Source organism: Vidua macroura, chromosome 7 (assembly GCF_024509145.1).
Source record: "Vidua macroura isolate BioBank_ID:100142 chromosome 7, ASM2450914v1, whole genome shotgun sequence".
Lineage (NCBI taxonomy): Eukaryota > Metazoa > Chordata > Aves > Passeriformes > Viduidae > Vidua > Vidua macroura.
Window position 1 is genome coordinate 17,896,028 of NC_071577.1, and position 11,112 is coordinate 17,907,139.

Sequence of the window (11,112 nt, forward strand, 5' to 3'; positions counted from 1 at the left end):
AATCTGTACTTTTTACTGTCTTGCAGAACCACCTGGTCCTCCCACAAACTTGAGAGTGGTTGATAGCACGAAGACTTCCTTAACCCTTGGTTGGGGAAAACCAGTGTACGATGGTGGTGCTCCGATTATTGGATATGTTGTGGAAATGAGACCAAAAGTTGAGGGTGCTGATCCTGAAGCAGGATGGAAACGATGTAATGTTGCTGCTCAAGTTATTCATACAGAATTCACAGCTACCAGCCTGGATGAGAAGCAATTATATGAATTCAGGGTTTCTGCCCAAAACCAGGTTGGCCTGGGCCGACCAGCAGAATTAAAAGAAGCTGTGTCTCCCAAAGAAATACTTGGTGGGTTTTCCCATTTTCTTTTGGGGTGTTTACATACAACACTTTATTTGCTTTATGCTTATTTTATCTAATGTGCAAAACTTTGCATTTTATTTCTTTGTCTTTCAGAACCTCCTGAGATTGAGCTGGATGCCAGCATGAGAAAGTTAGTCACAGTCAGAGCAGGATGCCCTATTAGACTTTTTGCTATTGTGAGGGGTCGTCCAGCACCAAAAGTCACCTGGAGGAGAATGGGTATTGATAATGTTATCAGAAAAGGACAAGTTGATCTGGTTGACACTATGGCCTTCTGTGTCATTCCCGATTCAACACGTGATGACTCAGGCAAATATTCATTGACACTTGTTAATGCAGCTGGAGAAAAGGCTGTATTTGTGAACGTCAGAGTTCTGGGTAAGTAATGAGAGAAATATCTCAAGACAATTTAAAAACTATTTTGGATATTCCTAGCAAGAATATTTATTATCCTCAGATGCAACAGTTTTTGAGCATAATTCTGTCACCTAACACTAACTCCCTCCACGTAGACAGCTTTTGGTCCCCTTTTATTTTAACTTATTAAAGAACAAAATACTAAGATAAATTGAAATTTCTTCATAGATACTCCTGGACCTGTGTCAGATTTCAAGGTTTCAGATGTCACCAAGATGTCCTGCCATCTTTCATGGGCACCTCCAGAGAATGATGGGGGTAGCCCAGTGACTCATTACATCCTGCAGAAACGGGAGGCTGACAGGAAGACATGGGCAACAGTCACGGCAGAACTAAAGAAAACTAGTTTCCAAATAGCAAACCTTGTGCCTGGGAATGAATATTACTTCAGAGTGACAGCAGTGAATGAATATGGGTCAGGTGTTCCAAGTGACATACCAAAACCTGTTCTAGCAACAGATCCTCTAAGTATGTATGCCTTTATGTATATTTTATGTTTGCCTCCATGAATGTTTTCTGTTTGTTTTTCTCTAATTTTAGCAGATTTTTGCATTTTTTGAGTTAATGCATCCAAATGGAACAATGCTGCTAACTACTCAAGTATAAACATAAGTATGTCTGTATCAGTTTCTTTCAAATAATATGATCAATGAGTATTTGAAATTGTTGAATTTGCATGGATAGCATCCATTTTCAAGAGTAAGAAAATCTTGGAAATTCTATGTTTAATATGTTCCTTTTTTCCCCCAAAAGGTGAACCTGATCCACCAAGAAAACTTGAAGTTACTGAAATTACAAAGAATAGTGCTACTTTAGGCTGGCTGCCACCACTGCGTGATGGAGGCTCTAAAATTGACGGATACATTGTTAGCTACAAAGAACATGATCAACCAGCAGATCGCTGGATGGAATATTCAGTCGTTAAAGATCTGTCCATTGTTGTAGCTGGACTGAAAGAAGGAAAGAAGTACAACTTTAGAGTGGCAGCTAGAAATGCTGTAGGAGTAAGTTTGCCAATAGAAGCTACAGGAGAATATGAAATTAAAGAACAACTCAGTAAGTAACAATTTAAATACTATCTAATATACTGCTTCAATAATTAAATGAGTGAGATATACAGGTTTTTGAGTCACAGAAAGACATTTGCTTTATGGAGTTATCTGGAGGATTATAGTTAACTGTAATGAATATTTTGACGGGTCAGAAAAAAATGAGAGTTGACCACTAATTCAGAGTTATTAAATAATTTTTCAGGTACAGTTTCAGTTGGAACCAGAAGATAAGAATTAGAGAGAACTAATAAGTACCTTCAATGAAGTTTAAATGAAAGAGAAGAAGTGTCAGACTGGTAGTTTGAGAGATAAATTGGAAAGCTGTTCTAATATAAGAGAAAATAAGTGGTTTATATTGTAAGGTTGGTTGAGAATCTAAAACAAAAATCATGGAGGACAGGCTAGCCTATTTAAGGTGGCAGGGTTCCTGAGACACAGGAAGATGTAGGGTAAGGGCAAGATGAGTAGAATCTTCTTAATTTGGGACATGGGAAGAAAACGAGAGAGGTAGAGGAACAGGAGAATGAAAACTAGCCAGTGGAAGGAAGTACACCAAACATGCTGCCAGGTTTCTTTTGGGAAAAAATTGATTTTGTGCAAAAGAAGAAGTAGGAGAAAAATAATTCAAGGATACAGAACGACTGACCGTGCAAGCAGGTTTATCTCATTAAGACCTTCAGTTTTCTTCTCCATGTTTCTTGTAGAAAGTCAGCAATAAGCACGCAAAAGGTTTCAAATAAAAAGAGAAATTATATTTTGTGCATTAATAGTGCACAAAACTCTACATAAATGTGTGTGAAGGCAATCCAAATTCATAAATATTCTCTTATAAACTGTATAATAATACAAAAGTAAGACTGGAATGGATATTGCCACCTGCAGAAACTGAAGTTGTCCATAAGTGGAACAACTAAATTAAAAAATTTCTAGTCCTTCATACAGGTGATCCCACTTAAGAGAGAAGCAGAGAAGTTTCACATGAAAAAATAAGTAGTAAATTAATATGTCAAGGAAGTTGAATTTATATGCCTCTGTGTGTTTTTTTTTTTTTACAGTCCCACCTAAGATTCTGATGCCTGATCATGTTCACATTAAAGCTGGAAAGAAACTGAGAATTGAAGCTCATGTATATGGGAAGCCTCAGCCAGTCTGTAAATGGCTAAAGGGAGATCAAGATGTAGTTACATCCAGTCGCCTTGCTGTGCATAAAGCAGAAAAGTCTTCTGTTCTTATCATTAAGGATGTGACTAGAAAAGATACTGATTTTTACACTCTTACTGCAGAAAATAGTTCTGGTACTGATAGTCAGAAAATCAAAGTGACAGTCATGGGTATGTTCCATTTGGTTGTTTTCCAGTCCAGCTTTATACAAAGCTGGTTTTACTATATTCCAGTGATTGCCATTTTATTTCATCACTTTTTTCTTTATATAATTTTTTCATGCAGATAAACCAGGTCCGCCACAGCCTCCATTTGATATTTCTGAAATAGATGCTGATGCTTGCACTCTTTCGTGGCACATACCTCTTGAAGATGGTGGCAGCAACATTACGAACTATGTAGTTGAGAAATGTGATGTAGGCCGAGGAGACTGGGTAACAGCTTTATCTTCTGTCACAAAGACAAGCTGCAGAATTGGAAAACTGATTCCTGGAGAAGAGTATATGTTCCGCGTTCGTGCTGAAAATCGTTTTGGGATTTCTGAGCCACTTGCTTCTGGCAAGATGATTGCAAAATTCCCATTTGGTATGCCAGTTTTTGATAGCAGCATTTGTCTATTTAAACTTTCTAATAAGAAAACATACAATTGATGTCTATCTTCATATTACTTTCTAGATGTTCCCAGTGAACCAAAGAATGCACGTATTACCAAGGTCAATAAGGACTGCATTTTTGTTGCTTGGGATAAACCAGATAGCGATGGAGGCAGTCCAATCACTGGTTATCTCATTGAGCGTAAAGAAAGGAACAGTTTACTGTGGGTGAAAGCTAATGACACAGCTGTGCGCTCCACAGAATACCCCTGTGTGGGCCTCATCGAAGGCCTTGAGTATACCTTCAGAATTTATGCATTGAACAGAGCTGGAGCAAGTAAACCTAGTAAACCAACCGAGTTTGTCACAGCAAGAGCACCAGTTGGTAAGCCACCCATACCAATACTTTTCAACAGACTGTTTTTATGATAATTTCCAATATATCTGCAACTTATTATGATCTTTAGTTTGCCCTTCTGTTTATACTTTCATGCTTATTATGACATCACTCTAATTGCACTGTCTAGGTATGCAGTAAATAGGATCCAGTAATATTAAAGCCATTTTTTAATGTGTTAGCTCTTTTTTGAAAAAATTACTATAATATGTTTTTATTTGCCGTAGATCCCCCTGGCAAACCTGAAGTTATTGATGTCACTAAGAGTACTGCATCACTGGTATGGACAAGACCAAAGCATGATGGTGGTAGCAAACTTATTGGCTATTTTGTGGAGGCTTGCAAATTACCTGGTGATAAGTGGGTTCGGTGCAATACAACTCCATATCAAATACCCCTGGAAGAGTACACTGTAACTGGTTTGGAAGAAAATGCTCAGTACCAATTTAGAGCAATTGCCAAGACAGCAGTTAACATTAGCCGACCTTCAGAACCTTCTGATCCAGTGACCATTCATCCAGAAAATGGTAAGGAATACAAAAGGATTTGATAGCTCTGGAAGGAGTCTGTGCATGTCAGGAACTAACAGTCATATGAAGAATGAGACATTTATCTCCTACTAGATCGATTAACTCTTCTACTCTTTCCTTTCAGTTCCTCCCAGAATAGAGTTGGATCTGTCTATGCAATCACAGCTTACCGTAAAAGCTGGAACTAATGTGCGCCTGGAGGCAAATGTATATGGCAAGCCAATGCCAGCAATCACCTGGAAGAAAGAAGGAGAAGTTTTAAAGCCATCTGAAGGTCTTAAGATCACCACGAAGAGAAATCTTGCTACAGTTGAGTTGTTCAGTGTTAACAGGAAGCAAACAGGAGACTACACTATTACTGCTGAAAATGCAAGTGGATCAAAGTCAGCAACCATTAGGCTTAAAGTACTTGGTAAGCTAAAGACTGTCTGTTAATAAATACATTTATAATTAAATGATATAGCAAGAGATAGAACTATAACAATGTGATGTTAATTGTTCTAGATAAGCCTGGCCCACCGGCTTCTGTCAAAATCAAACATATGTATGCAGATCGTGCAATGCTTTCTTGGGAGCCTCCTTTGGAAGATGGAGGTTCAGAAATTACTAACTACATTGTAGACAAGCGTGAAACAAGCAGACCTAACTGGGCCCAAGTCAGTGCCAATGTACCCATTACAAGCTGCACAGTGGAGAGACTAATAGAAGGACATGAGTATCAGTTCCGCATTTGTGCTGAAAACAAATACGGTGTTGGAGACCCCATCTTAACTGAACCCGCAGTTGCTAAGAACCCATATGGTAAGTGCTTTGTGGAACAGTTTCATTAGTCACTGGGTTTTTGTCTATACTTAAGAATGTAAATGTAATTTTCGAATAAATCTCCACAGATGTGCCCGGACCTTGTGATCCACCAGTAATTAGCAATGTAACTAAAGACTTTATGACTGTTAGCTGGAAGCCACCAGCTAGTGATGGTGGATCCCCAATAACTGGTTATATACTTGAGAAGCGTGAAACGAAGGCTCTTAACTGGACAAAAGTAAACAGGAAGCCTGTCATCGAAAGGACTGTTAAAGCTACGGGACTCCAAGAAGGAACAGAGTATGAGTTCCGGGTGATAGCATTGAATAAGGCTGGACCTGGCAAGCCTAGTGCACCATCTAAAGCAGTGTATGCTCGTGACCCTCAATGTAAGCTACAAGTCTCAGATATTTTCCATTATTATTTCCAAATATTATCATGCAGCATTTGGTATGCTAACTTTATGTTGTTTTAATTCCCAGATCCTCCTGGCCCACCTGCTTTCCCAAAAGTGGTTGATACTACTCGTCATTCGATAAGCCTGTCATGGAGCAAACCAGCATATGATGGAGGAAGCCCTATCATTGGTTATCTAGTGGAATCAAAACGAGCTGACACAGACAACTGGGTCAGATGCAATCTACCCAAGAATTTACAGGCTACACAATTTGTGGTAACAGGGCTGATGGAAGACACAGAGTACCAGTTCCGTGTTTATGCTGTCAATAAGATTGGATACAGCGATCCAAGTGATGTTCCGGATAAACACACTGCCAAAGATATTTTGAGTATGTTCACTGAAAACACATTGTCTTGTTGACTTTTGCTTCGATTTATGGGATGAGTTTCAAAGACACACTTGGTCACAGGCACAGATAAATTTGGAACATGTGGGCTTAAAAAATGTGGGCTAACAGTGGCTAATTTGGAAGAAAACAGGGCAGTTAGGAATAGAATTTGGTGTCTGCTTTTTTCATTGTATGCTTTATAGCTTTCTGCATCCTACTGGATCTTCAAGATTATTTTTCTTTTTCTAATCATAATATTAGAATTTTCAGACCTCTCATCTTTCTTAAAACTTTCAGTCACCTTCATGTCTTCTAAATAATTTGAAGCCAAGATTACTATTCTAAGCAGCTGTATGATACTCCTTGATTGTATGACACTTGATCCTTAAGATACATGCTAGCTTTTGTATGCATTTTGCTGTACTTACAAAATCATTGCTTCACAAAACTATCTTAGTTCAAGAAAAGCATTAGAGTCCAGGGTGCTCTGAAACTCCTTTGAATTCTAGAAAAACTAAGAGCCTTTCTAACATAAATGGCATAAAGGCAGAAAAAAAAAAAAGAGGTGAAATCATTGAAAAAAAAATGGTATATTTTCAATTTATCTTCAAACAGGAGTCAGGACACTTACTAACATCATCACAGGCATGAGAAGTTGGGTAGTCTAGCAAAATTCCATTAAAAAGGGAGTGTTTGTCACAGTAACTTTTGTGATCATCTTAAAGATGGTGCTTTAATTACACGGGGTTTTTTCTTAAACACACAGTTCCACCTGAAGGAGAACTTGATGCAGAACTAAGGAAAGTCCTTGTGTTGCGTGCTGGAGTCACAATGAGACTTTACGTGCCAGTAAGAGGACGTCCACCTCCTAAGATTTCATGGTCTAAAGTGGGTGCCAACCTAAGAGATAGACAAGGATTAGACATCAAATCAACTGATTTTGATACCTTCCTGCGTTGTGAAAATGTAAATAAATATGATGCTGGAAAATACGTCCTCAGTCTAGAGAACAGCTGTGGCAAAAAGTCATACACCATTGTTGTAAAAGTACTTGGTAAGTCTCAGGGCTTTCCCCATTATTATATATTTGTTAACTTTTTAACTGTTTTTCAAAAGTCTGTTACTAAATCAAATATGGTGTTGTTGTGTTTATGCAGATACTCCAGGCCCACCCATTAACCTGATTGTAAAGGAAGCATCTAAAGATTCTGCCTTCATTACGTGGGAACCTCCTCTAGTAGATGGGGGCAGTCCAATCACAAATTATGTTGTTGAAAAACGTGATGCAGAAAGAAAATCATGGTCCACAGTAACAACAGAATGTCCAAAGACAAGCTACAGGATAACTAATTTAGAAGAAGGCAAATCTTACTTCTTCAGAGTTTTTGCTGAAAATGAATATGGTATTGGTGATCCTTGTGAAACTCGTGATGCTGTCAAAGCTTCTGGTAGGAAAAATGAATCCTTTTCACCTATTTATTTTTTCAAATGATCTTTATTTTTAGCTTGAATGAAAACTTACTATCCTTTTCTTCCTTCTAGAAACACCTGGGCCAGTTGTGGATCTAAAAGCTTCAGCTGTAACAAAATCTTCATGCAATTTGGTATGGAAGAAACCTATCAGTGATGGTGGCAGCCGTATTTCTGCATATATTGTGGAGGTCCTGATTGGTGAAGATAAATGGCAAGAAGTCATGCGGGGAAAGAACCTCCATTTTTCAATGAGAGACTTAAAAGAAGGACAAGAATACACTTTCAGAGTGAGAGCCCAAAATGATGCTGGATATGGAACTCCATCAGAGATCACAATTGTTGCAAGAGATGATGTTGGTAAGAAGCAAGACCACTAATTCAATGCTTTACTGACCCAAATTATAATTTATGCATACTATCATTACCATGTATACATAGAAATTAGACACCTTTAAAACAGCATCTTAATTTTACCACAGAGTTTATGTATGGTGGAATAACTGGATTCCTTCATTTTTTACAGCGCCACCTGAACTTGACTTAAGAGATCTACCTGATTTGTGCTATACTGCTAAAGAGGGTAGCAATTTCCGTCTTAAAATCCCTATGAAAGGCAAACCTGTCCCAACCGTAACTTGGAAGAAGGATGAAGACCAGGCAATTACTGAGAGTGGAAGAGTTGCATTTGAATCTACAGCAGTTAACACCACCCTTGTAGTACATGACTGCCAGAAAGCTGATGCAGGAAAATACACAATAACTCTGAAGAATGTTGCTGGCAGCAAGGAAGGCACTATTTTTGTGAAAGTTGTTGGCAAACCTGGCATACCAACAGGTCCAGTGAAATTTGAAGAAGTCACAGCTGATGCCATAACCTTAAAATGGGGTCCTCCAAAAGATGATGGTGGTTCAGAAATCACTAACTATGTTCTAGAGAAGAGAGATAACATAAACAATAAGTGGGTGACTTGTGCCTCTGCAGTCCAGAAAACCACATTTAGAGTTACAAGACTTCATGAAGGAAATGAATATACATTCAGGATCAGGGCTGAAAATAAATATGGAGTAGGGGAAGGTCTTAAATCAGAGCCTGTCATTGCAAAGCATCCATTTGGTAAGTATAGATTATAAATTTTTGAAATCTTAAAAATTTATTTTTGAGGTGATAATAATTTTTAACACTGCTGCATTTTTTCAATATTGTTTAGATGTCCCAGATGCTCCTCCACCTCCCAATATTGTTGCTGTTCAGCATGAGTCTGTAGCTTTAACTTGGACTGATCCCAGAAGAACTGGAGGTTCACCAATCACAGGTACATCCCCCAAAACCTCCTTAGTATTTCAGTTCTTAATATTTCTCTCTGTCAAAAGGTAAGATAAAAGTAGCAGGTGTTTATGCACTAAATTGAGTCATTGACTGATTGACTGACTGATTAATTGACTGATTTCACTGGTTTACTTCCTATTTAAAAAAAAGAAATAACTGAAATGTTAGGAAAACACTAAATGAGAAACAATATCTTTGCTCAGAGCCAAAATGTGTAAAGAAATAAACCCAAATCCACCTGTATGTGACAATACTTGGGTCTACAAAATTAGCAATTTGCAATTACACACACCTCCTCATTGCAATTATGTACATCCATCATGTATGTCCACATCCATTTCTTAACCTGATTTTCAGTGCTCCTCTTGCACAATGCATATGCAATGTGCAGTACAGGCAGTATGATGTTTGACAATGCTGTGAGAAATTAGGATTTCTAGAACCCCCCCCATATTTTTATCTCATCATTTATCTTCTAGGTTATCACATTGAAGTTAAAGAAAGAAATAGTCTTCTGTGGAAGAGAGCAAATACAACACCAATAAGAATGAAAGATTTCAGAGTGACAGGGTTAACTGAAGGTCTGGAATATGAATTCAGAGTAATGGCAATCAATATGGCTGGAGTAGGTAAACCAAGTCTTCCATCTGAACCAGTTGTGGCACTTGATCCTATTGGTAAGTCATCAGAATAAAAAGGAAAATTCTGAAATTTGAAATAGCTTTTGTTTGACTGCTATTTATTATATTTTTCTTCTAGATCCTCCTGGGAAACCTGAAGTTATCAATGTAACCAGGAACTCAGTAACACTCATTTGGACAGAACCAAAGTATGATGGCGGACATAAATTAACTGGCTATATTGTTGAAAAGCGTGATTTACCCAAAAAGACTTGGATGAAAGCTAATCATGTGAATGTTCCAGACTGTGCATTTACTGTAACTGACCTTACTGAAGGCTGCAAATATGAATTCAGAATTAGAGCAAAGAACACTGCTGGAGCTATCAGTCCTCCATCTGAATCCACAGGAACCATAATATGCAAGGATGAGTATGGTATGTAGATAGCATTGAAAAGGCAGAATTTTACTTGAATAATTATTATCAAATCTCTTTTATTTCCTCTCCCTGTGTTCTTGTTGTAACAGTCAGTATTTTTTGACTTTGTTTTGACAGAGGCACCAAGCATTGTTCTGGATCCTACTTTGAAGGAAGGTTTAACAGTAAAAGCAGGGGAAACCATCACACTGTCTGCTATTAGCATCCGTGGCAAACCACCTCCAACTTCAGCATGGTCCAAAGCTGGAAAAGATTTTAGACCCTCAGAGCTTGTGCACATTGAAACCAAACCAACTTCTTCTACTCTAAGTGTCAAATATGCAGCCAGAAAAGATTCTGGAGAATACACCATCACTGCAACCAATCCTTTCGGCACTAAAGAGGAGACTGTACATGTGAAAGTTTTAGATATTCCAGGACCTCCAGGGCCTATTGAGATCAGCAATGTTTCAGCAGAAAAAGCGACTCTTACATGGACACCTCCTGCAGAAGATGGTGGATCACCAGTAAAATCATATGTTCTTGAAAAGAGAGAAACTAGTCGACTGCTCTGGACATTGGTTGCTGAAAACATTGAAAGCTGTAGGCATGTTGTTAGCAAACTCATTCAAGGAAATGAATATGTTTTCCGTGTCTCAGCAGTAAATCAGTATGGCAAGGGTGAACCAGTACAATCAGAACCAGTTAAAATGGTGGATAGATTTGGTAAGTAGAACAAGCTAAGGAATTCCAGTGTGGTTTTATTAATTTCTAAAGACTGGATTTTTTGTTTAACTATACCCTTTTCTCCCTGAACAGGTCCTCCAGGCCCTCCTGGAAAACCAGAAGTAACAAATGTGACTAAAAATACTGTCACAGTTACCTGGAAAAGGCCAGTTGATGATGGTGGAAGTGAAATCACAGGTTACCATGTGGAGCGAAGAGAAAAGAAAGGTTTAAGATGGGTGAGAGCAACAAAGAAACCAGTTTCAGATCTTAGATGCAAAGTAACTGGTCTTCTGGAAGGAAACGAATATGAATTCCGTGTCAGCGCAGAAAATAGAGCTGGAGTCGGACCACCAAGTGATACTTCAAACTCAGTCCTTTGCAAAGATGTTGCATGTCAGTATCATGCTTTTTCTTTTTGGGGGTGGGCGGGACGGGTAGGGA

General features: G+C 38.4%; 1 protein-coding gene across 1 annotated transcript in view; it reads left to right on the plus strand.

Annotated features, from left to right (window-relative positions):
• The window catches only part of TTN (titin), a 236,560-nt gene that overhangs the window by 179,553 nt on the left and 45,895 nt on the right, over window positions 1–11,112 (plus strand). The window contains exons 249-269 of the mRNA XM_053983149.1: window positions 27–347; window positions 456–740; window positions 948–1,247; window positions 1,533–1,835; window positions 2,887–3,162; window positions 3,278–3,577; window positions 3,668–3,970; window positions 4,210–4,509; window positions 4,637–4,924; window positions 5,017–5,313; window positions 5,403–5,705; window positions 5,799–6,104; window positions 6,871–7,158; window positions 7,262–7,552; window positions 7,647–7,934; window positions 8,101–8,691; window positions 8,786–8,890; window positions 9,384–9,581; window positions 9,664–9,960; window positions 10,081–10,668; window positions 10,762–11,064. Coding sequence (XP_053839124.1) covers window positions 27–347; window positions 456–740; window positions 948–1,247; window positions 1,533–1,835; window positions 2,887–3,162; window positions 3,278–3,577; window positions 3,668–3,970; window positions 4,210–4,509; window positions 4,637–4,924; window positions 5,017–5,313; window positions 5,403–5,705; window positions 5,799–6,104; window positions 6,871–7,158; window positions 7,262–7,552; window positions 7,647–7,934; window positions 8,101–8,691; window positions 8,786–8,890; window positions 9,384–9,581; window positions 9,664–9,960; window positions 10,081–10,668; window positions 10,762–11,064 — 6,531 coding nt within the window. The remainder of the gene's footprint in view (window positions 1–26; window positions 348–455; window positions 741–947; window positions 1,248–1,532; window positions 1,836–2,886; window positions 3,163–3,277; window positions 3,578–3,667; window positions 3,971–4,209; window positions 4,510–4,636; window positions 4,925–5,016; window positions 5,314–5,402; window positions 5,706–5,798; window positions 6,105–6,870; window positions 7,159–7,261; window positions 7,553–7,646; window positions 7,935–8,100; window positions 8,692–8,785; window positions 8,891–9,383; window positions 9,582–9,663; window positions 9,961–10,080; window positions 10,669–10,761; window positions 11,065–11,112) is intronic.